Here is a 27,277-nt window from a genome sequence, read left to right as displayed (position 1 = left end):
CTTCCCATTTTGCCTCAGGCATTGAAACAGGATGGGCCATTCCTGGTCTACCATGACTGGTTGCTGTTCTCATAGATTTCAGACAAAGGCCATGAAATCCAGCCCTGCCTTGAGATGAGGCCTGAGGCTTTCTGCATGCAAGGCATGTGTTCTGTGACTCAGCTATGGTCCTTCCCATGAATAACTGATTGCAGCTAACGGGGCAGTCTGGGTAATGAAGAGGTGCCAAGAAGGTGAAAAGGACTATCATAGACAATTCAGGGGAGATGAGACTTTGGGATTAGAGAACTTTAAGCATGGTTGGGAAGATTAATAATTGGCCAAGTAGCTACTTTTCAGTCTCTGAACTGAAGCTTAAGCTGATCCACCACAAGAGGGATGGAGGAGGTCACTAGGTGGCCTCATTCCCCCCTCCCCCACATTGTAATTAAGTGTTCATGGCAGGTTTCCTCTCTTAAATGTTAATAAAGTTGTGGTCCTAGTGTTTCTTCCTATTATACCAGGCGTGTGCACTATTTGTGTCCACTGTACATGACATCTTTGGGTTTGTTTTCAAGCAGTACTAGCAGATGGTAACACCTGTACTCAATGAGAACTTTGAATAGTAAACTCCATTAGAACCTCTTTTGTGCCTATTGAATATATATTTATATAACCAGCCTAAGGTTAGTACACACACACACACACACACACACACACACACGAGAGTAATTTTAATGCTCGCTAAATCTAATATTTTAAATATTAATTATATTGTAATTTGTTACGATGTACTTATGAAATAAAAGGTTGGGTGTATTCCCCCCCCCGCCGCCGCCGCCGCCAAAGAACAGGGAAGTGTTGTCCAGTAGCTTGCATTTTCTGTTCTCTGTAAAGAGAACAGGAAGCCCTAGATTGTATCATGTTCCATGGACACATTGAATAAGGACTTGAATCTGTATTGTAAGCATTTCGCTCTAGAATCAGAAAACATCTGTGCAAGAGATGTGGGCTTATTAGCACTGATGGATTTTGCTTTTCTTCCACAGAGATCAGGGTGGAACAAAGGGTTCTGCTCCCTGTTATTTAATCATACAAGATAATAACAGCTCTGAGGCTGAAAGATGCGGACTTCCTTCAGGTCACCCAGTGAGCAGGAATGGCTATTAAAGTCCTGCTTGTTCCAGGTGTAATGCCCCCTTTGTGGTGATTTGTCTGCTAGAGCACACAGACTTACTGTTGCCTCACTGATTTCATCCATTTTAGCAAGACGTCTCTGTTCAGACCATCTTCCACTTGCTTCAGTTTCCCTTGATCAGGCAGAATGAAGAATGCTATGGCACCGCTTTTGTAAGGGAGCTGCACCACCTCACAGGACAGACTTTCATCATAGTACGCCTTAAAAGTGCTGTCTTTGATCATCATGGGAACTTTCACTGTTGTTTGCTCATCCACAAAGAAGTCTTCTTCTCGAGTGTTCTGACTATTAAAAGGACTTTCCCAATAATCTAATGAGGACAAAAACAAGAGGGTACAGGTCATTCCCATAAGATCTGGTTTGGATGGGTGGGGTATAAATAAATTATTATTAGTATTATTAGTATTATTATTATCTCAGAAGCAGCCATTCGCTAGGCTTCCAGAGACAGCGAGTCTGCAGAGTTCTGCTAGGAGATCTTGTTTCCACTCCAGCTGCCCTAAAAGTCTGGGAACTGATGGTTCCTGGTTGTTTTTCCTCATTTAATTGGCTTACAGTGTGAAATATTTCTTCTTGATGCTCCATCAAGAAACATGCACTACCCTCAAGATGGAATTTGGACCTCAGTTCAGTGCTTCACCTCAGTCTGAGGCTCATTGTAACCTGCTTTTTTAAAAAAATATATTTATTGCTTTTCCAACAATTTAAACAATACACACAAAAAGAACAATATAATACAACACACAAACACCACACAACACCAACACATTAACAAAACAAAACAAAAACACTCCAAAACACATCAAACAACTTCAATATCCCATCCTTCATTCACTTATTTCAACGACCTCCTCACACCTCCCTTTTTGTATTCCACTTCTATTAATTGTTTCAGCAATTCCTTTCCATCTTCCTCTGTTTTCTATCCTATAATTATCTTAACACATTCTAACCTTATTTTTCCTTTAATATTCTATTAATCTATTTATACTTAATTCCTTATAACATTTCTACTAAAGCCATATAACTTCATTCCAACATTCTTCTAACATTCATTAATTTTACAGTATTTATGTAAATAGTCTTTAAACTTTTTCCAGTCTTCTTCCACCGACTCTTCTCCCTGGTCTCGGATTTCTGCCAGTCATTTCCACCAGTTCCATATAGTCCATCAACTTCATCTGCCATTCTTCCCGGGTAGGTAAATCTTGTGTCTTCCAATACTTCACGATGAGTATTCTTGCTGCTGTTGTTGCATACGTAAAAAAAATTCTATCCTTCTTTAACACCAATTGGCTGACCATGCCCAGGAGAAAGGCCTCTGGTTTCTTCAGGAGGGTATATTTAAATACCTTTTTCATTTCGTTATAAATCATCTCCCAGAATGTCTTAATCCTTGGGCATGTCCACCAAAGGTGAACTCTAATCCTCAGATTTGTCTGTTTTTCTTTTAAGTTTAATCATAGCAAGCGTCAACTTATGTTCATCAAGTTGCCTCTGTAGGGCTGGGACTCTCTCTCTCTCCAGTTGTGTTACTTTACATTCAGCAGCAACGGCTTTCTCCCTGGCTTCCTCCGCAGTTTGCCGTATCAAAGTAGATTCCTGTATCAATTTCTGCGTGGTTTCTGTATTGGTATTGTTCATACTTTCTGTATTTAAGTTGATTTTAGTAATTGCAACATCCACTTTCGCATTTATCACGTCTATTTTCTTGTGAAGCTGTTCCAGTGAATCATTTATCTTATGTAATGCAACCACTAAGGCCTCTTCTGTCGACATTCCTCTTGGTTTTGAGTGTGCTGGTGCAGAGGCAGCAGCAGAAGAAGCAGGGGGGCCTGATGTTGAGCCTCTCCTGGGTTGCTGCCAATTCCTCCCAGACCTTAATGTTTTTTCAGCAGTTGACTGGTCTGTTTTTTCCTTTCCATTTGCCATAACACTTAAAAGATTCAAGGTCAGTCCCAGAGTCTCACAGTTTTTTATCTTGCAGCTGGAAATTCCTCTAGTCCAGCTCTTATAAAGCAACCAGTTTCAAAGGCTTCCACTAGGGGAAAACAGTTTCTATTTATATTAGTCAATAATGTCCTCTTTTAAACACAGTTCAAACAATCCAAAGTTAGTTTCAGTTTTCAGTTACTTTTACTCCTTTTTAAAAGCAGCCGGAGACAGTAGAAACAATGTATTTCTCTTATTTAGCTAACTGTCAATGAACGTTCTAAACGCTGTCAATGAACAATCCAAAAAACGTCAGTCCTGCTAGCAGCCCGTTTCCAGGATCAGAGCGGCGGTATTTTAGCTCTCTTCACTCTCCTGCAGGCATACTCAGTCCACAACACCCCCCCCCCTTCTCCTGCCTCCAAGGGGGGGGGGTTAATGTTCTTTACCGATGGAAATTTAGTCTTTTACAAAAGGCTTTCCAAAATGTCAGCTTGCAGCCTCATTGCTTCAGTCTATTTACAAAAGGGGAAGGTGGACTTCCTGTATTGAACCTCCCTGTTTCGATACCAAATTAAACGTTTAAAAATCCAATTCTCCCACTTCAGCTCTACTCACGGGTAATTACTTTGAAGTCAAATTGTCCACAGGAAAAAGTTAGTGCTCTCCGGCAACAGCTATGCGGCTCCACTCCGTGGAAGAAGCAGATGATTCGAAGCACCGCACCGCTCACCCCACGTCGCTCCGGACCCCCGACACCGGGTTTCCCCACAAGTAGGGGAGGCGCAAAGGGTGCCCGCCGAATCCCACATTCACAGGCTTCTCCCGCCTGTGATTTTTTGCGGGTCTCCGCCTTCGCCGTGGCGGCCAGACCCAAATTCCCACGGAGCAAATTCCTCCCGATCAGAGGAATTCCACCATTACCGGAGGCACCAACCCAGAAGTCTCATTGTAACCTGCTTGATTCAGCTGTCAGTCTATCTGCTTAGTCCACCTCCCCTTCATTATCTGAAGAACAACAGTGATTGTAACTCTCCCCCCCCCCTTTTGCTAGAACGTGATGGAATTTGTAGGCATAACAGCCTCTCTAACATTGATAAAGTCTACAAAGTTGCAACTAATTCCCATTAACTTTCTTATGGTGGTAGTGGTGGGGAATTGAATGGAATTTGCAGGCAAGATCACATGCAAAATTTCCTGCAAAATTTCAAAAGGACAGATGCTGTGTTATTTCCAGCAAAGGCTGATGTTACAATTCTGGGGTGGGCAAAAAAAATGAGTCACTTAAATATCCCATAGTGCTTTGTGGGTCTGACCTTTGCAAGTATGAGAGAGCTGCCATTTGATCAGAAACCTGCCAAATTGTGAACAAACTGGGCCAGGGTCCTTTGTGCTGCACACTTTTAATAAGACATGGAGGGACACCTAAAAGGGATTTGCTTTCCAGTTAAAACTACAGTGGTACCTTGGGTTAAGAACTTAATTCGTTCCGGAGGTCCATTCTTAACCTGAAACTGTTCTTAAACTGAAGCACCACTTCAGCTAATGGGGCCTCCTGCTGCCGCCACGCCACCGGAGCACGATTTCTGTTCTTATCCTGAAGCAAAGTTCTTAACTCGAGGTAATATTTCTGGGTTAGCGGAGTCTGTAATCTGAAGCGTATGTAACCCGAGGTACCACAGTATTGCCCCAATTACAAGTTTAACCTATCAATCACAATAGAGCTCTTTCTTCCCTCACCTTTTGCTTTCCCTTCCCCCATCATTTAACCCAGGAATAATTATGTACGCAGGAAGTTAAGAGAATACACTTTTGTTATGTACTGAGTTAAATAGCATCCAAAATGTAGCAGTCTGATTGGTCCTAGAACAATGCAGCAGTATGACTGGTCCGCAGGAGCCACCCAATCCAGCTCCAGGAGGAAGTGAATCCACAACCTGATTGGCCTACAGGAGAATCCTGGAATTACCAATCATGTGCGGCCCATTGTGTAAATAATGTATATAAAGCAGATATTGTGGGGGAACTTTCATTCCTCATTACTATGAGCTGAATAAAGAGCATGAAATCCACACTCGACTCTGAGTATATTTCAACTTTTTAGCTGATGCTCGCGAGAAGCTTTCTTTTTCTTTTTTAAAGAGCTGAATCTGCAAAGCACTACAGAGTTCTTCAGGGGCCCTGCTTTGAATTATCCCACCTTGTATGCATCCTGCTTCTAGTCTGACAAGGCCCAAATCTGTCTGCCCTCATGGTTTGGTTCAGTATTCATCTGAATACAGAAGAAACCCATGGTATTTGCCTTATTCTGAGCCAATAGGGAAAGCTCCGGGGTGGCGGGAGACTACATGCTATGCTGAATGCAGTTTCTGTAGCTCTTCTTCCCAAATGAACCCATCTCATTACAAGCAGAAAGAGTGATAATGTTGAAGGTTAGTTATTACCAGCAGGGCAATACCATTGGAGAAGGTCATTTTTCCTCCCCTGCCCTCAAGTTGATAGACATTGCCATTCAAATGGTCTGCATGTGCTCTGCCATGTGCTCAATTTGGTGGGGCAAGACTTACCTGGCCCCCCCCCCAGTATTTTATTCAAGTTGGCTCTCCTGCAACAGATACAACAGATTGAGCAGCTCCTGCCAACCTAGTGCTTAAGCAGTGGACATTTTAAGTTAGTTACAACACCCTGCAATAATAATAAAGTAAACTCCATCTGACTTACCTCTCATGTAAAGAAAACTTATAATAACCAATATAGCTCTTGTATCAAGATCCTTGACAATATCAGTTATTTTTCCATGGGTTTTCTCCTTTATGTAGTTATTGATTTGGTTCTCGGCTTCTGTAGCATTCTCGAAGTTAGTAGGAAGAACATCAGCCTGATAAAAATATTTGACATTATTTAAGAACTTTTTCCGCAGCTTAAATTTCTTATTTGGGAAAAGGGTATTCCCAATGCTCCGTTGGATTTCGGCCTCAGTACTGTTTAGCTTCTGCATAAGATGACGGAAACCTCTATGAATTTCCTGCTTGCTGATATCTGTCTGGTTAAAGCAAAGTCCTGACAAAAGCTGACTCCGAGTGGTAGATTTGGCTGCCAGCACCAGCAAAGCCAAGGGCATGGAAATGATTGTAGGAGAAAATAAAATGTTTTTCTTACGAGCCTCTGGAGCAACCTGGCGGTAGAATTGAAAGGCAAACTCAGTATTCCCTGGGGCTATCTTCTCATAGGTTAAATTGCCTGGTTGACCCGTCTGACAGTTAGCAACAGCTAAGAGTCCAGCAAAAATCAAGTACAGATTGAAATGAGGCATTGTGTTCCTCTGAAAGTAACCTGTAAAGAATGACATTTCTGTTACTAGATCCAGTGACAATAATATAGTCATTGCCTAGTTTGCATATAAAGCCAATCTGTGGTTTGTTGAGCCAGAATGTGGTTTGTTTGAATGTCTGAACCTAGTGCAGACTAACCATGGTTTGTTTTGGGCAGCAAACCACAGACTGCTTGCCTTACAGACCAGGACTTGCTTTAACTGTTGTTTGGCATTATGCCTGAACTCCCCAGCCATGTTTAACCATGCTTTGTTTGCCACTACCCCAAGCTCCATACAATTGCCAACCTACAGACACATGAGACAAGAAAATAGAAAAGCAAAGAAAGTTCTGAAGAAAGAAGACATGGTGTCTGGATACATAGGTAAGAGGCGCATCAAACATAACATCCACCCAAACAAGCCATGGATTGGTATTATGTCTGAACACAGGAAACTCTCTTGAGGTGTTTGCTTTCCAGATGGCATTCTTTATGATGATTGACCTATGGGAGTCCATTCAGTGGTGGATCCTATCTCATTGCTGGGACTAGCCTAGAATAGCATTTGGCTTTTTTGCTGCTGCATCACACCGTTGACTCATGCTAGGCTTGTGGTTTACTAAGACCCCTAGATCCTTTTCACCTGTACTACTAGTAATCCAGGCGTCCACCATCTCATATTTGTGCAGCTGGTTCTTCCTACCTAAGTGTAGAACCTCCCCGTGGTTGAGCCCAGTTTTCCAATCTGTTCATTTTGAATCCCGATTCTGTATTCTGCAGCATTAGTTCTCCCTCCCAGTTTGGTGTCATTTGCAAATTTAATTAGCATCCCCTCAACAACAAGCTGGGGACAGAACCCTGCAGACCCCACTTGTCCCTTTTTTTCCTGGATGGTAAGGAGCTGTTAGTGAGCACTCTTTGTGTTTGGTCAGTCAACCAGCTACAAATCCACCTAACAGTTATCTCATGCAGCCCACAGGTTAGGTTACCAGCTTCTCTGCACATATATATGGAGAATATAATGCAGAATATCATGGGGGACTTTGTCAAAAGCCTTACTGAAATCAAGATACACTACATCCACATCATTCCCCTGATCCACCAAACTTGTAAGTTTATATTAAAAAAAAAAAATGAAATGAGATTCATCTATCATGACTTGTTTTTGAGAAACCCATGTTGGGTTTTAGTAATCACAGCATTCTTTTCTAAGTCTGTTTCATTATCTGTTCTAGGACCTTTCCTGGTATCAATGCCAAGCTCACCAGTCAGTAGTTATTTGTTCAATTTGCATGATTCAAATCTCTGACTGGCAAGCCAGAGCCTGGAATTTCATGCTAATAATTCAAAGTTTATCTTTGTTTTACCCTAAGAAAGTGATGTAGTTTGCTGGCACTGCAAATAGTGCATACTTTTCCAATTTAAAATAATATTTCTGTGACAAATTGGAGTTGTGGTCTGGCTGTCTATGGAACATTGTTTTAATCAAGAGTGGATTGGTTTAAATTCAGGCAAGTTTAATCTCAAGCTGGGGTTCCATTAAAAGGCTAATTTGAAGCATTGATTTGAATCACCTTGTACATATGAGAAACAGGTTAATAACTGAAAGGAATGACCCAAGTTGCAATGGGTATAGTGGCGCTGTGGTCTAAACCACTGAGCCTCTTGGGCTTGCCAGTCAGAAGGTCAGCGGTTTGAATCCCCAGGATGGGGTGAGCTCCCATTGCTCTGTCCCAGCTCCTGCCAACCTAGCAGTTCAAAGGCATGCAAGTGCAAGTAGATAAATAGGTACCATTGGGTAAGGTACATAGTGTTTCCGTGTGCTCTGGCTTCCGTCACAGTGTTCTGTTGTGCCAGAAGTGGTTTAGTCATGCTGGCCACATGACCCGGAAAGCTGTCTGTGCACAGACGCCAGCTCCCTTGGCCTGAAAGCGAGATGAGCGGCACAACCCCATAGTCACCTTTGACTGGACTTATCCATCCAGGGGTCCTTTACCTTTTTTACCTTTTTTTTACCTAGTCCTTTGCATAGGATCACCTCAAATGTATGCTCACACCCCACAAGTACACTCCTTAACATTCATCCTTGTAGCACTGGGCTAATGAAAGTATTGCTTTTGCATCCCCCCCCCCCGGCCCAGAAGCACACATACCAAGTTAAGATTTAAGAAACTCAATAGGTGTTTGCAAGGACAGCAGGAAAATATTCTGGCAACAAGCAACTCGCAGATTTTTTAAAAACCATTTTAAAACATAGTATTGTATGTTACCTTCATAGATCATATGATAATCTGTTTCCCACTGTGAGAGTTCCAGCAAAGTAACCAATGTTGTACCTAAAGTTTGAGAGTGCAAGTGGTCTTTCTCACTCAGACTTCCTGCTTCTATGTGCTCTGAATCTTGACTACTTGATACTTATATGGAAAAATCCTCAATGAAGTCCAATGCAATCTCAGTGGTCAACAAGAGACTCCCTCAATTAAGTGTCCCAAATAACCAATCATATTCTGCAGCATCATGCTACAGCATCAGCAGCATTGCCAGAATAGTTTCTTAAACAAAGGGAGGACGTGAGAGATGCCTATCAGAAGCTAGAGCTGGTCTAGCCCACTTGCCTAACTCAGTTTCCCCATTTCTCTGACCTTTATGAGATTGCAACAGTTTGGACAGTTTTCCTTTGGGGAAGGACTCCAGCTCAGTGGTAAAGCCTCTGCTTTGAGCACAGAAGGTTATTGAAGACCTTCTTTCTAATCAGCAGAAAAGACATGGGAGACAATCCTGAGAAGTCAGAGCCAGCAGCATGAACTTGCCTGTTTCCCCACCTCTCCAGCTTTTACATGGTTGCCTCAAGTTATTTATTATCTAAATAATGGCTTCTATTGTTTGATTTTCTGATTAACAAACCAAACCAAAGGGGTTGTTTTGGGAGTGTTTCACATCATCTGCCTTGCAAATATGTTAATGTACAATAGCTCCTTGCGTAACAAAGCAAATTGGGGAGGTTCAGGGTCGTCATTCATGTTAATAAGTCAGCTCACATGGTATATATTGGCTCTTCAGCTAACAGCTGATCCAAATGCTCATGCTAAATTAACCTTGTGAGGTAATCCAGATTGGAAGACTAAGAGACAGTCTTTTTGGGAGAAATGGGTGGAATGTGGCATACAGTGGTACCTCAGGTTAAGTACTTAATTTGTTCCGGAGGTCCGTTCTTAACCTGAAACTGTTCTTAACCTGAAGCACCACTTTAGCTAATCATAGAATCATAGAGTTGGAATAGACCACAAGGGCCATTGAGTCCAACCCCCTGCCAAGCAGGAAACACCATTAGAGCACTCCTAACATATGGTTGTCAAGCCTCTGCTTAAAGACCTCCAAAGGAGACTCCACCACACTCCTTGGCAGCAAATTCCACTGTCGAACAGCTGTTACTGTCAGGAAGTTCTTCCTAATGTTTAGGTGGAATCTTCTTTCTTGTAGTTTGGATCCATTGCTCCGTGTCCGCTTCTCTGGAGCAGCAGAAAACAACCTTTCTCCCTCCTCTATATGACATCCTTTTATATATTTGAACATGGCTATCATATCACCCCTTAACCTCCTCTTCTCCAGGCTAAACATGCCCAGCTCCCTTAGCCGTTCCTCATAAGGCATCGTTTCCAGGCCTTTGACCATTTTGGTTGCCCTCCTCTGGACACGTTCCAGTTTGTCAGTGTCCTTCTTGAACTTCTTGACACAGTACTCCAGGTGAGGTCTGACCAGAGCAGAATACAGTGGCACTATTACTTCCCTTGATCTAGATCAGGGGTGTCAAACTCAAATTCATCGGGGGCCGCATCAGCAGTTTGGTCACCCTCAAAGGGCCGGTTGTATCTGTAGGACTATGTGTCCACTCTTTATTATCATAAATTATTGCCACTGCATTCAATTATTACTGTTTTTTGTAATAATGTAATAATGTAAGTAATTCCCGCTTGGATTACTGCAATGTGCTCTACGTGGGGCTACCTTTGAAGGTGACCCTGAATGCCAGAATGTGGCAGCTAGACTGGTGACTGGGAGCGGCCGCAGAGACCATATAACACCGGTCTTGAAAGACCTACATTGGCTCCCAGTACGTTTCCGAGCACAATTCAAAGCGTTGGTGCTGACCTTTAAAGCCCTAAACGGCCTCGGCCCGGTATATCTGAAGGAGCGTCTCCACCCCCATCGTTCTACCTGGACACTGAGGTCCAGCACTGAGGGCCTTCTGGCAGTTCCCTCACTGCGAGAAGCAAAGCTACAGGGAACCAGGCAGAGGGCCTTCTCGGTAGTGGCGCCTTCCCTGTGGAACACCCTCTCACCAGATGTCAAAGAGAAGAACAACTACCACGCTTTTAGAAGACATCTGAAGGCAGCCCTGTTTAGGGAAGCTTTTAATGTTTGATGTATTTTAATATTCTTTTGGAAGCCACCCAGAGTGGCTGGGGAAGCCCAGCCAGATGGGCGGGGTATAAATAAATTATTATTATTATTATTATTATTATTATTATTATTATTATTATTATTATTATTAATCCCGTGAGTCCTGTATCTAGCAGTATTTTGCTTTTGTCTTCCCAGTACCCACATGCATCACACCAATTTTATTCCAGGCAGTAAGTACTGGTACCTTACTCAAGACTCGTTAACGTGCTGTAACTACCAAAGCCTGATTTCCAATACGTGCTTTCGCGTGTGTGGGTGGCATTTTAATCCACATTAGTGACTGACAAGGTGAAACTGGAGCAGGGTAGTGATTCCAAATCACCGCCACATTCAGAATAAAGGCTTGCCATCGACTGGTGTATTTGTCTCATCAGTATTGTAACAATTCGATTCGGACCATTGGTCCATCTAGCCTGGCACTGCCAGGCACTGACTAGCAGCGGCTCTGCAAGGGTTAAGGCAAGAGTCTTTCCCAGCCATATCTGGCGACAGTGAGGGTTGAGCACGGCTGACTAGCAGCGGCTCTGCAAGGGTTAAGGCAAGTCTTTCCCGCGCTAAACAGCCTCTCCCCAGCGAGGGGTTGCTCACAGAGCACAAATGGTCACGTTCAGACCAACTCCTTACGTTGCGTTAGCGGCTGATGTGGATCGGTAGCCTGCAAACAGTTTAAACTGCCACTTTTTGAACAATAGACCCTGTGACAGGCGTGACCACTCTATTATGTCGACAAGCAAGGTCGAAGTTCCACTGGGATTTATTTGTTTGCTCCGGAGGAAGCGGTTTGCGGATCGTGGCCCTAATGCAATTCCCAGCTAGTTTCCCCATCCCAATTTAATTATCCTTATGGGATTTTTATGATTACCAGGACCTTTCCTCGCCTTGCAACTGCCTCTCTGCAAAAAGTGAACACGTGCCTTGGGAGGAACGAGACTTCTTTAGAAACCAGCGCGCTTTTACGCGTGGTTGCCGCTGGTGCCAACCGGGGAGGCGCGGAGAGAGGAACCTATAACTTGATATCTCTTTCTCCGCAACAACTGCTTTTCGGAGAAAGCTCTGCAGAGCGAGCCGCTAAGCAGGCGTGAATCCGGTGCTCTGATCCCCCGAGCTCGGCTGGCGCGCCAAAACGCCACCGCCCGAAAAGGAAAAGTCCTCTGTCGCCTCGCCATTGGCTAGCAGGAATGGTCGTGGCTTGCTATTGGGCAGCGTGGAGGGGAGAGCCCTCCTTTAGGAACGTACTATGGCTTGTCTGGCATTTTTCTCTCCTGGGGGGGGGGGAGAAAGGGGTGGGACGGCGCGTTCCTCCTTTCCCGCTTTGCTGCTCGGAGCCGGACTCCCGTGCGCTTCGCCTTCTGCGCGATAAAGCGAAGAGGCGGCACTGCGGCAGCCAGATTTCGTGCGGAGGGAAAGCCCAGCCTTGTTTGCACAACCTCGAGCCAGTCAGTCACATAAAAGCATCAGCCCGCCCCCAGGGCTGGCCTCCTTTTCTCTGAATGTGCGGTGCTGCCACCCCGCCCCGCCCCGGTCTTTCCCTCAATGAATACACACAAGCTTTCTCCTTTAAAAAAAAAAGCGAGAATAAAAAAAAGCGCTGGCGGCCGGCGGCGTCTACACGGGCCGCATGAGGAGGTCTGCCGGGCTGGATTTGGCCCGCGGGCCTTGAGTCTGACACCCATGATCTAGATGCTATACTCCTATTGATGCAGCCCAGAATTGCATTGGCTTTTTTAGCTGCCGCGTCACACTGTTGGCTCATGTCAAGTTTGTGGTCAACCAAGACTCCTAGATCCTTTTCACATGTACTGCTCTCAAGCCAGGTGTCACCCATCTTGTATTTGTGCCTCTCATTTTTTTGCCCAAGTGCAATACTTTACATTTCTCCCTGTTAAAGTTCATCTTGTTTGTTTTGGCCCAGTTCTCTAATCTGTCAAGGTTGTTTTGAAGTGTGATCCTGTCCTCTGGGGTGTTAGCCACCCCTCCCAGTTTGGTGTCATCTGCAAATTTGATCAGGATGCCCTTGAGTCCATCATCCAAGTCGTTGATAAAGATGTTGAATAAGACCAGGCCCAAGACAGAACCCTGTGGCACCCCACTAGTCACTCTTCTCCAGGATGAAGAGGAACCATTGATGAGCACCCTTTGGGTTCGGTCAGTCAGCCAGTTACAAATCCACTGAGTGGTAGCATAGTCAAGACCGCATTTTACCAGCTTCTTTACAAGACTATCATGGGGCACCTTGTCGAATGCCTTGCTGAAATCAAGGTAGGCTACATCCACTGCGTTCCCTTCATCTACCAGGCTTGTAATTCTGTCAAAAAACGAGATCAGGTTAGTCTGACATGACTTATTTTTCAGAAATCCATGCTGACTATTGGTGATCACAGCATTCCTTTCTAGGTGCTCACAGACTGTTTCCTTAATGATCTGCTCCAGAATCTTCCCTGGTATTGATGTCAGACTGACTGGGCGATAATTATTTGGGTCCTCTCTTTCCCCCTTTTTGAAAATAGGGACAACATTTGCCCTCCTCCAGTCTGCCGGGACTTTGCCTGTTCTCCAGGAATTCTCAAAGATAGAGAATTGCCTCCTGCTGCCGCTGCGCCCCCAGAGCACGATTTCTGTTCTCATCCTGAAGCAAAGTTCTTAACCTGAGGTAATATTTCTGGGTTAGTGGAGTCTGTAACCTGAAGCGTATGTAACCCGAGGTACCACTGTATATGCATTAGATCAGTTGATAAGCTCAGATGGATAATTTTAATCACTTCCTATTCTGCAGCTAAGGTATCAATTAACCATGAATGCAAAATGACAATATTTTCAATTACAACATCTGTCGGTGTATTTTTATGGCCTATCTGCTTTGAGTGCTTCAGCATTTCCTATACTGCTGGAGAGAATTACTGGATCCTTACAGAAAATTCAACCTATAACCACTGTTTATAAATACTGAATGCATAGTTAGAGAAATTTGGAACAGGGAATTAGAGAGTAGTATACAGTATAAACAATAGAAAAGTGCTTTAGAAGCTGTACAGAATGTTTCCCTGAACATGAAGTTTATTATGCAAAAATTAATATTTAGAATATATGGGACTCCACAAACTTTGTACAGGAATGCACTGTCTAATATAGATATATGGGGTCTGTCAGACTGCTCTTCTTCCCAGACTCAGAGGGAAAATGGTGAAAAACAGGTTATTTATTGGGACAGAGTGTCTTTTGCAGCTGTTGTTAAAGTGGCAAAACAACATAGCACAGGACACAGCAATGGAGAAAATAGGAAATCAGCTCTGCCCAAGGCCTGCTGGATAACAGCAACAATTGGGGGAAAGAAAGACATAACATCTTATAAGGACAAGACAAAACACCACGAACAATTGCCACGCACAGGAATTACAAGGATATAGTTTTAGTTCCTTACTTGTAGCTTTATAAATCATTGAATATGCCAACACAAATAGAAGTTATTAATATTGCAGTTGTTGTATAAGGGATTATTATTATGACTGGAATGTAATAGAAAGTAATAAGATTTTGGAATGCAGAAATAAAGCAAATAATCAATTCATCCAATCTAGCATTCAGGGGGCCACTTTATCTAAATTATATAATTCGGTATTTGAATTATTGGTATTAATAATTATTGTAACTTAACATTTAAGGTCAAAAATAAAAGTATTTCAAGGGGCAGGTCTGTCCAAGGTGCTTTCAACAGGCCATCCTATGCAGTATTGATGACCTGAGATATGGGACTACTTGCACTTTCCCATCCTAAATGGTTGTGTGTATGGAGGATGAGGAAGAGGCCACAGACACTTATTCAAGTGGAAGAAAACTTGTTTCTAAACAGAGAAGATTAAAATAAGCAACATCACCACCTATTGATAATATGCTATAACAGTTAGCTGGGAGCCAATCAGAGCATTTTTGTTTGTTTGCTAAGTAAAATTTTTATTTTAATGTACCAAATTATGTACCTAATATTATGATGTAGCTTGTATTAGGGGGGTTATTGGGATGTTTTTGTTTTTGTTTTGAGCATGTATTTTGAGTATCATATTGTGATCTTATCTTGAGAACCACCCTGAGACCTGAGGATAATAATAATAATAATAAATTTTATTTATATCCCGCCCTCCCCAGCCGAAGCCGGGCTCAGGGCGGCTAACAACAATAAAACAGTACAAAAGTACAGCATAAACAACACTCTAAAATCATTCATTATAAAATTAATGAATATAGGGCGGTATACAAACGTATTTTATTCATTCATTCATTCATTCATTCTGGTTCACACATATGGTTTCATCCATCCCATATATGCATGCATAAACAACAGTACGACTAATATTCACTATTATAAATACAAATGAATGAAACATCACTGTCATCATCATCATCATTTATGTACTGTCCTTCCAGTGAGCACTCAGGGCTGATTTCCTTAAGAATGGATAGGTTTGATCTTCTTGCAGTCCATGGGACTCTCAAGAGTCTCCTCCAGCACCATAATTCAAAAGCATCAATTCTTCGGCGATCAGCCTTCTTTATGGTCCAGTTCTCATGGACGTGCGCAGTGTGACAGGAAGTACTGATAATGGTTCTGTGTAACTTGTAACTTGTTGTGAGTCTCTTGCTTGCACCTTGTGGTGAGAGAAGCTGAGAAAGAGTCTTTGACTCTTGTTGGACTCTAAGCATGCCTTGACCATGGCAGTGGTGAATGTCTGTATATATTTGCTACCAATATGCTTTTATGCCTGTCAAGTAAACCTCTACACTTGACTGAATCTTTGTTTATTGCCTACTGGTGTACTTTCAACCCGAAGATGCTTCCAAGGAAGGAGCTGCTTTGAGATGTAACTCTGCCGAGTATGGATACTGGCGCGCATGCACACACATCCATCTAAATCATTCATCAGAGGTTGATGGATTGATCCAACAAACAGAAAGGTGTATGCATGTAAAAACTAGCCTGCTGTGCAAAGATAATATTTGCATTCATTGCTGAATCTTTGCCTCTGGCCCTGCCCATCACGAGCACTTGCCCTGTCCCAGGATGCCCAGAAGGGAACACTGACCTTGGTTTGAAAAATGCTCCCCTCCCCTGCACTAGGGATTCATCTATTTGGGCAGTCAATATATATGAATAGGGTGATAGAATGGGTCTGAAGCTACCACATCACAAGGTGCTGTTCCCAAATTTGCAGGTAATGCTGATTTGATGACACCAGTTGGCCTTTTGCCCTTCCTTTCCTCCCCAAGTAACCCAGTAGTGCAGCTTAACTGGAGAAACAATAAGCAAGTCAATTCATTGCTGATCAGACCAATGAGTTTATTGAGTACATGCTGATTAACAGTCAGGTGATCTTGGTCTACAGCTACTTCTCTGTAGGATTGAAGATCTTTGCCATGAAGAGGATACTGTTAGTAGGTTCATCAACAACCATGGTTATAAAAGGCTTGTTGAACTTAACGATAGTAGGCATAGACATTGGCACCGTGTCCATAGAAGAGGCTGCTGCGGCTTCTGTTCCTCTCTCATCTATCATCATCATAGCCTTATGAAGGGCCTGTGCAAAGGGAAGATGGGGGGGGGGGGTAGAGAGAGAGAATGTCATTTTGCCAATGGATGGATAAAATGCAAATGCGTTTTCTTGGATTAGGGGTGGCTTACAGTTTTTTGAGATTGAGGGAAGCATTCTCATATGCCCAAACTTCCAAGAGCCAGAAGCCCCACACTCTCGAACACACACCCTCATATGAGCACACACAGAAGACACACACAAACACCATTTTTCCTGATGGGGAGGGAGGAGGTGATTTGCATCACCATCGGGTTGTCCACACCAGCAATGTGTCTACTTCTTTTCTTTCTTCTTCTTAGCCACTGCCTCCAAAATTGGTGGGTGTTTGGGAGGGGGAAAGAATCAACTTGAGTGGCACTAGGGTTGTCTTTGTTATTTATTACATTTGTTGGCTGCTTTAGACCAAAGAAAACAAATGCTCAAAGCAACTTATCAAGAAAAACCAGGTGCGCTTTGTATGCTTCCTGACACAGGGTTGGATTCTGGGTTTGCAAAAGGGTTCTGTTTGCAAAAGGGCCAGTTTTCACAAGTTTCCTTGTCCCTTCCAATTTCCTGTGAAAATTCACCAGCATTTTAGTACTTCTCCCCCGGGAAGTTAAGTTATTAAATTGTGACACCAGAGGGCACCCAAAAAGTGTGTTTTGATGGACAAAACAAGGTAATGAAGATTTTTAATTTACCAGTATGCCATGTGACATTTTAGAACGACATATCTAATATTGTTCTAATAATCTTAAAAAGGTCAGTGTAGATCCAGCCAAAGACTGCGTCCCTAAACAGACTTAGCAGAGATCAAGCCCACAGTGGGCTAAGTATGTAGAAGATTGCCCTGCCAGGTACACATATAAATTCCTTGGTATCCAAGGAATTGGAATTTACTGTGCAAGGTAGCTGGAACTTTGGCCATTATCTTCATCCCATAGCTGTCTTAAAGTAGTGGAACAGGTCATTCTATTTTTTCCCAGAATCTCTAGAAACTTTGAGTTCTTTGAGAGGCCCCGAGTTCTTTGGCCTGGGGCTAACTAACAGAAAATGTTTACCACCCTCATCAAATGACAACACCTGGATTTTTTGAAGGACACCATGATGCTGAAACAAGTTAGCCTGGTGATATGCAGACGCAGAAATTCAAGCCTTCACAGCTTCTACCATATTCATTCTCTTTCCTACACACACATAAATAAAAGCCCCAACTTACTCCCGAGAGCCTGTGCTGAGGCTGCCCTGTAATTCCAGACAGGTCTGCTCTGTCAGTGAATACATCAACCACACCCATGGTGTACATTATGTCTTTCAGGTTAAGCTCTCCACTTGCCAAGCATCTTGGAAGATACACATCTACAGAGCTATTCAAGAATAAAACAGGGAAGAAAGACAAAGAAGAATTTATTAATCATATGAGAAAATACTATGCATATTAGGCTGTGTATATTATACAGCAGAATGAAGTGGTAAAATTGGCTTCCCCTACTTCAGAGTATAGATGGATGGCTATCTATCTCTCTATAATGTACCATTACATGTAAAAATCCTTGCAAAGAGAGATCCAGCAGAGCAGGCTAAGGACTGAGCTAGAAACTTTCTCCCTGCCAGGCTAGCTTTCTATTTTCAAGGAGGGGCAATTGCATGGGGGAGTGTTCAAAAGTGGTGCCCTCACCTGTAGTCCAAAGTGAAACCATCCATGTTACCTCCTTATTCTCATGTGCAAACCCAGGATGCACTCACACGGCAGTTATTCCATTTCCCCAACATTTCCCTGCCTGTTAATTTCTGCATTTGATTTCAGCTTTCATGCAATGTAAAAAAAAAAAACACTTTCATAAATCTGGCTCAAGTTTAGGGCTCATTCTGCATTATTTGGAAATGCTTATCTTCTGGAAGCATGTAACATGAAAATGAGTGCGAAATCTGCACTATATTCTGCTATATTCCCAGAAGACAGCTTCCTAATCTCCATGTGTAGAGGCAGGCTACCTGAACACCAAATGCCAGGAAGGGCTGCTTAACAAAGAGTGTGCACCAGCAACAAAGGTACAATTTGGACCCTGATCTGTACTTTGTCACAAAGGCCACCTCAGTCTGAAGTGCCCCAAAGGCTGTCTGGTTTTGCTTTATGTCCAACACTGGGGGAGGGGGAGGAATGGGACCACAAATTCTCCATCCTTGCCATCAGCTTTCTTAAAGGTAAAGGGACCCTTGACCATTAGGTCCAGTCGTGACCGACTCTGGGGTTGTGGCGCTCATCTCGCTTTATTGGCCGAGGGAGCCGGCGTACAGCTTCCGGGTCATGTGGCCAGCATGACTAAGCCGCTTCTGGCAAACCAGAGCAGCGCACGGAAACGCCATTTACCTTCCCGCCGGAGCATGCTTTCGAACTGCTAGGTTGGCAGGACCTTTTGATTGGCAAGTCCTAGGCTCTGTGGTTTAACCCACAGCACCACCCGCGTCCCATTGAGTGTCCAACATCTTGAGTCCCAAAACACTGGAAGATGCACATCTTCCAGGCTGTGTACCTGCACAAAATCATGTGACCTGTGTGAGATCACATAACCCAAAAGACACTTTTCCAGGGCAAGATCTGCCATGCACTCATACAATAAAACAGGATGTCCCAGTTTTTTCTGGGACACTTGTGGGGTGTTGTATGTCCGCCCCCTGCATGCATTTGCTGAAATAAAACAAGGATGGCAGGGGGTTGGACTCGATGGCCCTTGTGGTCTCTTCCAACTCTATGATTCTATGATGGGGAACTTGTAGACCTCCAGAACCTGCTCAGCTACAACTCCCTTCATCCATAGCCATTGGCCAGGATGGCGGGGACTGATGGGAACTAGAGTCCAGCAACATTCAGAGGGCCTCAGGTTCCGCACTGCTGAAGTAAGGCCTTTCCTTCAAAAGCTCACCCCACAATTGTTCTTATATCTCTGAATCTGAGCTGCCTGACACCAGAGTCAAAAGTTGAAAGCTGTTACCTCCGTGTGAGTATTCTCTTCCAAGTCCGCAAAGCTCCACACGACAAGCTGTTAGCCACCCTCTCCATCTGCCCGTTGTCAGGTAGAATAAAATAGGAAGCAGCATGTCCTTCGTAAGGCAGCTTCAGAACAGTGCACAGTCGCTCGTTGTCATAGCCGGTTTCAAACATGCCCGTCTGAAACATCATTGGCACTTTCACAATCGTGTAAGGATCCACGTAGAAGTTCTGCTCTGTCGTGTACTTTGGGTCAAAGGGCTTCTTCCATTTGGCTTACGGAAAAGAAGAAAGGGATTTATTTTTTTAAGTGGCATAGATACTTGTTACTCATTAGAACAATTCTACTCTTGCATAGACCTGTTTGCATGCAAGAAGCTGCAGGTACTTTAGGACACTCAACATTTCTTGACCTAGGTTAGATCTTTAGTCCACGGGATTTTGTCTTCTTTCTCTTTACCTTTCATTTCTCCAAGTTGTATCCAATGTTAGTCCTACTCAGAGTAGAGTCCCTGAAAATAATAGACATGACTAGTTTGGTTCATTAATTTCAATGGGGCTAAGGATAATGGCATAGGCTACAACCCTTACTCTACAGCTGTCCTTTCACTTTTCTTTCAGCTTTCAAAAATATTTCTGCTTTTCCCCCTCTCTCACTTTCTCTTTCACCATCTCTGAAATATAGTTATAGTACATGATGTAATTCATCACAACCTAGATCATAGAATCATTGAATCACAGAACTGTACAGCTGGAAGTGACCCAAAGGAACATGTAGTCTAACCCACTGCAATGCAGGAATCTCAGCTAAAGCATCCATGACAATCTCTGCTTAAAGATCTCCAAGGAAGTGAAGATCACAACCTCCCAAGGGAGCCCATTCCACTGCTCTTACTGTCAGAAAGTTCTTCCCGATATTTAGTCAGATTCTCCCATGTTAGCTGACATAGTTAAAAGAAACGAAAAGTTTGCACGTAGGCCCACATGGTTGTGAGTGGCATCTGCTAAACAATCACAGAGATATCATAAACTGAGGTGTGTATATTGAATTCACTTTTGAAAAAATCAGTTCAGCGGGCGGGAACGTAAACACCAATGTGTACCCTTTTATAACACTATTTAGAAGACATCTGAAGGCAGCCCTGTTTAGGGAAGCGTTTAATATTTGATGTATTACAGTATTTTAATATTTTTTGGGAAGCCGCCCAGAGTGGCTGGGGAAGCCCAGCCAGATGGGCAGGGTATAAATAATATAATAATAAAATAAGTTGTTGTTGTTGTTGTTGTTGTTGTTACTATTTATCAAATAAATTATTATGGTGCCCAGTTAATTTTTTAAAAAACTGAGTTGCCTGTTAAGACCTCTGCTCCTTGCATTTTCTCAAAATCCAAAGTTAACAAGCGGCTTAAATCCAGAGCCAATGGAACTGTATCATTTCAGGCTGCAGTTAAGAGGGGGTTCTATGGATGAATGTTACTCTACACGCACACAGACAGACACCTCTGATTTAAGCAGATGTTGGATGGCTATCTGACAGAGATACTGTAGTTGTATCCTGCACTGTAGCCTCCCAACAAAAAATAGTAAAAGCACATGTATTACTCAGGGGTTGGACTTGTTGACCTTTAAATTACCTTTCAACTCATTATATCCTACAGATGTCATGGTGGTTTGACCGCCTTGGTTTTGTATTGATTAGCTGTTTGTCCAACCTAAATTTAACAGTTCTAAAACCTCACTAATGAATAACACCCTGATATCTTTTCATGGTTGTATGTGGTTGAATACAACTTCAGTATTTGGCTAATAATTCATATATGGAAACATATTTAATTATTTGTTCCACTTTTTCATCTAAATCAGAGGTTGCTGTATTTTCCCCCTTCTGACATTGTGCCTAATTTAAATACTTTTACTAAGTGCTCTTTAAATACTTTTACTAACTTCAGTGAACACACTAAGGAATTCCGGGCATTTTACTGGCCTTGGAAGTGCAGGGCATAAGAAAAACAGAAAGACAGACAGAACGAGAGGAAGAGAGAGAGAGAAGGAAGGAAGGAAGGAAGGAAGGAAGGAAGGAAGGAAGGAAGGAAGGAAGGAAAGAAAGAAAGAAAGAAGGAAAGAAAGAAAGAAAGAAAGAAAGAAAGAAAGAAAGAAAGAAAGAAAGAAAGAAAGAGGTTAGAACATTGAATTAGGTTCTGAACTGAATTGAGGCTGCCTTGCACAGTCGTAATTACTGAGGTCACCTAATGACAGATCCATTGCATAAAATCACTGTGAAGCAGGAATTGGTTGCCTGACCAAAATTCTCTTCCTCACAAACAAAAGCAAACATCAGTACACAGGATGAAGTTCTACTTTGGAAGTATGTGGGAAGTGACAAGTATCTAGGATTAGCCATAAGGTGAGGAAAGGAGATCACAGGGCAGGCCCATTAGCTTGTCTTACCTTTCATGTAAATATAGCTAACCAGTAATATTTCAGTAATTGGGTCGACTCCATCAACGAGCTTAGAAATCTTCCCATGGGTTTTCATTTTGACATATTGATTGATGTGCTCCTCAGTTACTGCTGTGTTCTTAAAATTTTCCATATAGATCTCTCCTCCATAAATGTTCCTGAGCTCCCTTAGGAACTGAGGTTGTGGATGCAACTCATTTTGCACAAACAGACAATTCCCCATTTCCATTTTGAGGCCTGAACCCCCGTTGCTTAGCGAGTAGATGAGGTTGTGGAAGCCTTCATGTATCATCCTCTCCTGAATCTCTGATGGCTTGAAGTCAAGTCCTCTAAGGATCTGATCTAAGGTGTTGGCCCTTGCGCCCAAAGCCAGCATCGCAAAAGCTGTGGAGATACACATGGGAGAGAAGACGATGTTCTTCTTGAATGGACTGCCCCGGTTGCCTCCATTAGAAGAAACCTGCCTGAAGAACTTGAATGCAAAGTCTGAATTGCTGTTGACCAGGACCTGGTTTGGAGTCTGTGTTCTTCCTCCATTGGGTTGGTTTTGGCGGTTCATATCTTGGGGGTTGCTCTCATAGTTGTCACACCTGTTCATGTAACTGCTGGGATTCACAGAATTTGGTAGGTTAAGATTGTTAGCCTGGATCCCAGCAATTAAAAAGAAGAGGAGGGAAATCGCCATTTTCCCCCTTTAAAAAAAAAAAAAGAGGGGGGGGAGGGAGAAATAAAAAAATACATTAGTTAAATTAACTCATTATTTTCAGCTCCTCCTCCCCCCCCCCCCAAATCTAGTGTGCTATTTGCACCATTGGCTGTAAACCATGGTTACCCTGAATCATGCAGGGGCAGAGGTAGTAGCATCCTTTTGGTGGTACTGCCCTTGTTGTTAGAAGAAGAGGAGGAGGAGGAGGAGTTTGGATTTGATATCCTGCTTTATCACTACCCAAAGGAGTCTCAAAGCGACTAACATTCTCCTTTCCCTTCCTCCCCCACAACAAACACTATGTGAGGTGAGTGGAGCTGAGAGACTTCAAAGAAATGTGACTGGCCCTAGGTCACCCAGCGGCTGCATGTGGAGGAGCGGAGACGCGAACCCGGTTCCCCAGATTACGAGACTACCACTCTTAACCACTACACCACACTGGTTAGGATAGAGATGAAGGAAGGAGGTGGCAAGGTTAGGGGCACTTCCCCTGAGCTGCCCCAATTTCACTGCTGCCCCCTTATCCCACCTCAATGAATACAGCACCCCCACCTTCATTATAATTCAGCAGATGGAATATTGGGTTCCATTATAGAAGACTTGCAGGCTCCTCCCTGTTGAACTTTGAAGTCCACTTACAGGAACATTAGAGCATGAGAAGAGCCTGCGGGATCAGTCCAGTGACTCATCTAGTCCAGCATCCTGTTCTCACAGTGGCCAACCAGATGCCTGTGGGGAATCCTCAAGCAGGACCCACGCACAGGAGCCTTCTCCTTGCCCCTGCAGTTTTCAGCCAACCAAATTCTACTATGGTCTATTAATTATTGCAACATTTTTTACAGAGCATTGTGCATGCATAGTTTGCCGCAGCTTCCAGTTCCTTTGCATTCCCCTTTCCCCTTACACTTAATAAAAATACTGGAAAACATCAACTGTGATATGATTTTATGAATAACTACATCGTGAAGGAGGGACGCAGGTGGCGCTGTGGGTTAAACCACAGAGCCTAGGACTTGCCGATCAGAAGGTCGGCGGTTTGAATCCCTGCGATGGGGTGAGCTCCCATTGCTCAGTCCCTGCTCCTGCCAACCTAGCAATTCAAAAGCATGTTAAGGTGCAAGTAGATAAATAGGTACTACTCTGGCAGGAAGGTAAACAGCATTTCCGTGTGCTGCTCTGGTTCGCCAGAAGCGGCTTACTCATGCTGGCCACATGACCCAGAAGCTGTATGCTGGCTCCCTCGGACAATAAAGCGAGATGAGCGCCGCAACCTCAGAGTCGGTCACGACTGGACCTAATGGTCAGGGGTCCCTTTACATCGTGAAGGAGCTCATGTATACACCAGCAAGCAATGGCATTAAGATCTATCATTTGTTTTTGTTTTGTTATTTTGCAGTGTATTATCAGCATTCATGTGCACAGCTATAAACAAGAGGGGCCGGGGTTGGGGAGACAGGTGTAAATTAACTGAAGGAACTGAAAGCTGCAGCAAGCAGCCCTTGCTCCAGTTTTGGAATTAAGTTTAGAAAATGTTCTAGTTAAACCCAAATCCAGGACGAGTGACACTCAGGGAGAGACAACCCTGGAACAATAAAACAAAGGAATGGAATTGGAGTGGGATTGGATACTCCCCCTGTTTCAAACATTTATTTAATACATTATTAAATAATATATTATTAAGAATCAGGCTCTTGTTCCATGTTGCAGATAAAAGTAGAAGAGCCAAGCAGTACAGCATTTGTTTGGCATGCAGAAGGTTCCAGATTCCACCCCTGGTATCTCCAGGTACTGCTGGAAATATCTACAGTCTGAAGCCAATACTCAGCTAGATGAGTAAGTCATCTGACTATGTTCACAGAAGCTGTTACCTCTACTTTCCTTGCTAAGGCAGGAGTAGAATTGTTGACCATAATGCTATACCAGCTTCAACCAGTGGATGCCACTACAGTATGTCTAAGCATAAACTATCTCAATGAGTTCTTGTAAGACTCAAATGAGATAAGCTTGTATTGGCCATGCTGAGCCACTGGAAAGAGTTGTGACAGGAGACCAGTGGACCATATATATATGGTGAACTTGGGGGAGGAGGGTGAAGATCCTAGAATCATACAGTTGGAAGGGACCCCCAAGGTCCAACCCCTTGCAATGCAGGAATCTCAGCTAAAGCATCCACGAAGCTGTCCTGTCTGTACAAGGACTTCTGTTGAAGGGCCCTCACTGGAAAACGTTCCCACATGTGGAATAAAGTGCGCCTTATTCTGCAGTCTCCCCAGTACAAAGATATTTTGACAAGCTCACTAGGTGACTTGCTTTATTGCTTAATGGCTCATACAGTTAAACTCTCATTCAAACTTCAGAAGTGTTAATTGCTTCTATGCAGCCACCCAAGAATGGTTTGGTGTAGTAGTTAGGATACCAGACTAGGAGCGGTGAAGCCCATGTTTAAATCTCACTGGGTGATCTTTGAGCAGTTGCTATTTCTACTCTAGCCTACCTCATATGGTGACTGTGAAGATAAAATGGGTGCAGAGGGGAAAAACTTGAGCTCCTTGGATGAAAGGGAGAATCTACAATAAATGCACAAAAAAATCCCACTAATTGTACTCTAGTTTTGCGACGGTGTAGTTGGTTTGATCAGTGGCATAGCATGAGGGGGGCCACAGGGGCAGCTGCCCCACGTGCAAAATTGCTAGGGGGCACAAAATTTCAGTACCCAGTCCTGCATCAATACAGCTGTGCGCTTCCATCGCTGAGCTTTGTTGAAACTGGCTTCTCCATGTGAACCAGGAAGTGACCTCTCCAGACAACGGAATGACTCTTCTTTTCTTATCTCTGTGGCTACAATCTCCTGGGTTACACAGGCGCTGTTAGGCAGTTGAATGCGCATGCACACTCCATCCGTTTCCCTCCCTTCCATGGCCCTGGGAGCTGGCAACCCACGGTACGCTACTGATATTACCTTCCATGTGACTCAGGTGCTGGAGAAACGTAATTACTCTCCTACCCTACTTCTCATTTGTTTCTGGTTGGCTATTGCAAGAAGCAGGACTTTGGACTAGAAGAAGAAGAAGAGTTTGGATTTGATATCACTATCACTACCCGAAGGAGTCTCAAAGAGGCTAACAATCTCCTTTCCCTTCCTCCCTCATAACAAACACTCTGTGAGGTGAGTGGGGCTGAGAGACTTCAGAGAAGAGTGACTAGCCCAAAGTCACCCAGCAGCTGCATGTGGAGGAGCGGGCACGCGAACCCAGCTCACCAGATTACGAGTCTACAGCTCTTAACCACTACACCACACTGGAACTAGACATGTTTCAGGCTACAATCCTAACCCCATTTACTTTGGAGCAATCCCATCTAATTCAGTAGGCTTTACTTCTGAGTAAACATAGATTGGCAGCCTTTGTCTAACTCAAAGGACTATTCTGGTGTTCTTTGTGCCTTTAATAGCACCCTCCACACGGCCCCAGGTGCTCACGGCCACCCACACTACGCCACTGGGTTTGATCACTCTTTTTTATTTCAACGTATCAGAAGGCCTACCAATTTCATTCTTCATCTTTCCACTTTTCTTTTTAGTTTCTTATTATTTCTTGGTAACTTACCTTGCTCAATACTTCCAATAAAAATTTATGATAGGATCTCCCTTGCATAAGGATATTCTTCCACACTAGCTTATAAGAACTTTATGAAATTCACCAGCAAGCCCGCCTTTCAATTAAGTAGGTTCATGAATTTCAGATATCCAACACCGTGACTAATAATATATTGATCACAAATCCCAATTTACTAAGAGAATTTTACTTACAGTTCAATCAATATTGTCCTGCCACTCTCTCTGTGTCTTCACCACCGCTCCTTCTTCTTTGATCCCTTTGGACGCTGGAGAAAGCAAAGCATCCTTTGACACTGGCAAGCTAGTTTATCTGACTCATAGGCACAAAGGGAACTAGTTTTACTAGATGCCGAATTGACATGTGACTTTATAATGATACAGGACTGTCTGTCTCCTTGATATTTGGGAACTGGTTTTCATCAAACTGAATCCCTTTGTGAATGCATAAATAAATAATCAATCCACACCTCAATTGTCTTGATCTTCCAACTCATTATAAACAAAAGGAACAATTTTGAAAATGGCAATTAAGCCCAAGCAGTGTGGATTAATTTGGCAATGACAAGCACTATCTAGAAGGCAACAGCCCCATATAGCTAATTATATCCCTGTGCACTTGATATTCTTTGAAATGGGAATCACATTCTTCAAAATTGGTGAAAAAAATATTTGGGGTATAGCATTTGAGAAATGGACCATACTCCTATGCAGAACACCGATTCATGTAATGAAGATTTCAAAACTATCTGTTCATGCTTGGTTAATGTAAAAGGATGAGCTTCAGTGTGTGAACAGATGAAATGCGTAGCATTGTAAACAGGACTATAAAAAGTTGCATCACTTGGTGAGAGACATGTTATTGAACCATCTGGAAACTGTGACCACGGGGCTATCAAGCTCAATAAATATGTATGTCATTGGCGCCAACAAAAGTTTTGTTGTGGGTGCTCAGAACCCACACTGCAGGGCCTCTGACATGACTTCCAGGGCCTCACGAAGCACCGGAAGTCGCATCGGAGGCCCCACGAAGCCTCAGACACCACCTCAGAGGTCTCGTGA

General features: G+C 43.3%; 1 protein-coding gene across 1 annotated transcript in view; it reads right to left on the bottom strand.

The window, feature by feature from the left end:
* Positions 1-26,567, bottom strand: part of LOC308592706 (uncharacterized protein) — a gene marked incomplete at its 3' end in the record, with an annotated part of 28,517 nt that extends 1,950 nt beyond the window's left edge. Inside the window, exons 1-8 of the mRNA XM_081204352.1 lie at positions 26,411-26,567; positions 21,885-22,588; positions 19,440-19,710; positions 17,666-17,813; positions 16,262-16,452; positions 12,122-12,260; positions 5,831-6,284; positions 1,217-1,487 (exon numbers count right to left, since the gene is read on the bottom strand). Coding sequence (XP_081060478.1) covers positions 1,217-1,487; positions 5,831-6,284; positions 12,122-12,260; positions 16,262-16,452; positions 17,666-17,813; positions 19,440-19,710; positions 21,885-22,581 — 2,171 coding nt within the window. The 5' untranslated portion in view covers positions 22,582-22,588; positions 26,411-26,567. The remainder of the gene's footprint in view (positions 1-1,216; positions 1,488-5,830; positions 6,285-12,121; positions 12,261-16,261; positions 16,453-17,665; positions 17,814-19,439; positions 19,711-21,884; positions 22,589-26,410) is intronic.
* Between the last annotated feature and the right edge of the window lie 710 nt (positions 26,568-27,277).

Source organism: Podarcis bocagei (assembly GCF_964188305.1).
Source record: "Podarcis bocagei genome assembly, chromosome: 1".
Lineage (NCBI taxonomy): Eukaryota > Metazoa > Chordata > Lepidosauria > Squamata > Lacertidae > Podarcis > Podarcis bocagei.
This window is presented reverse-complemented; position numbering and strand designations above follow the sequence as displayed.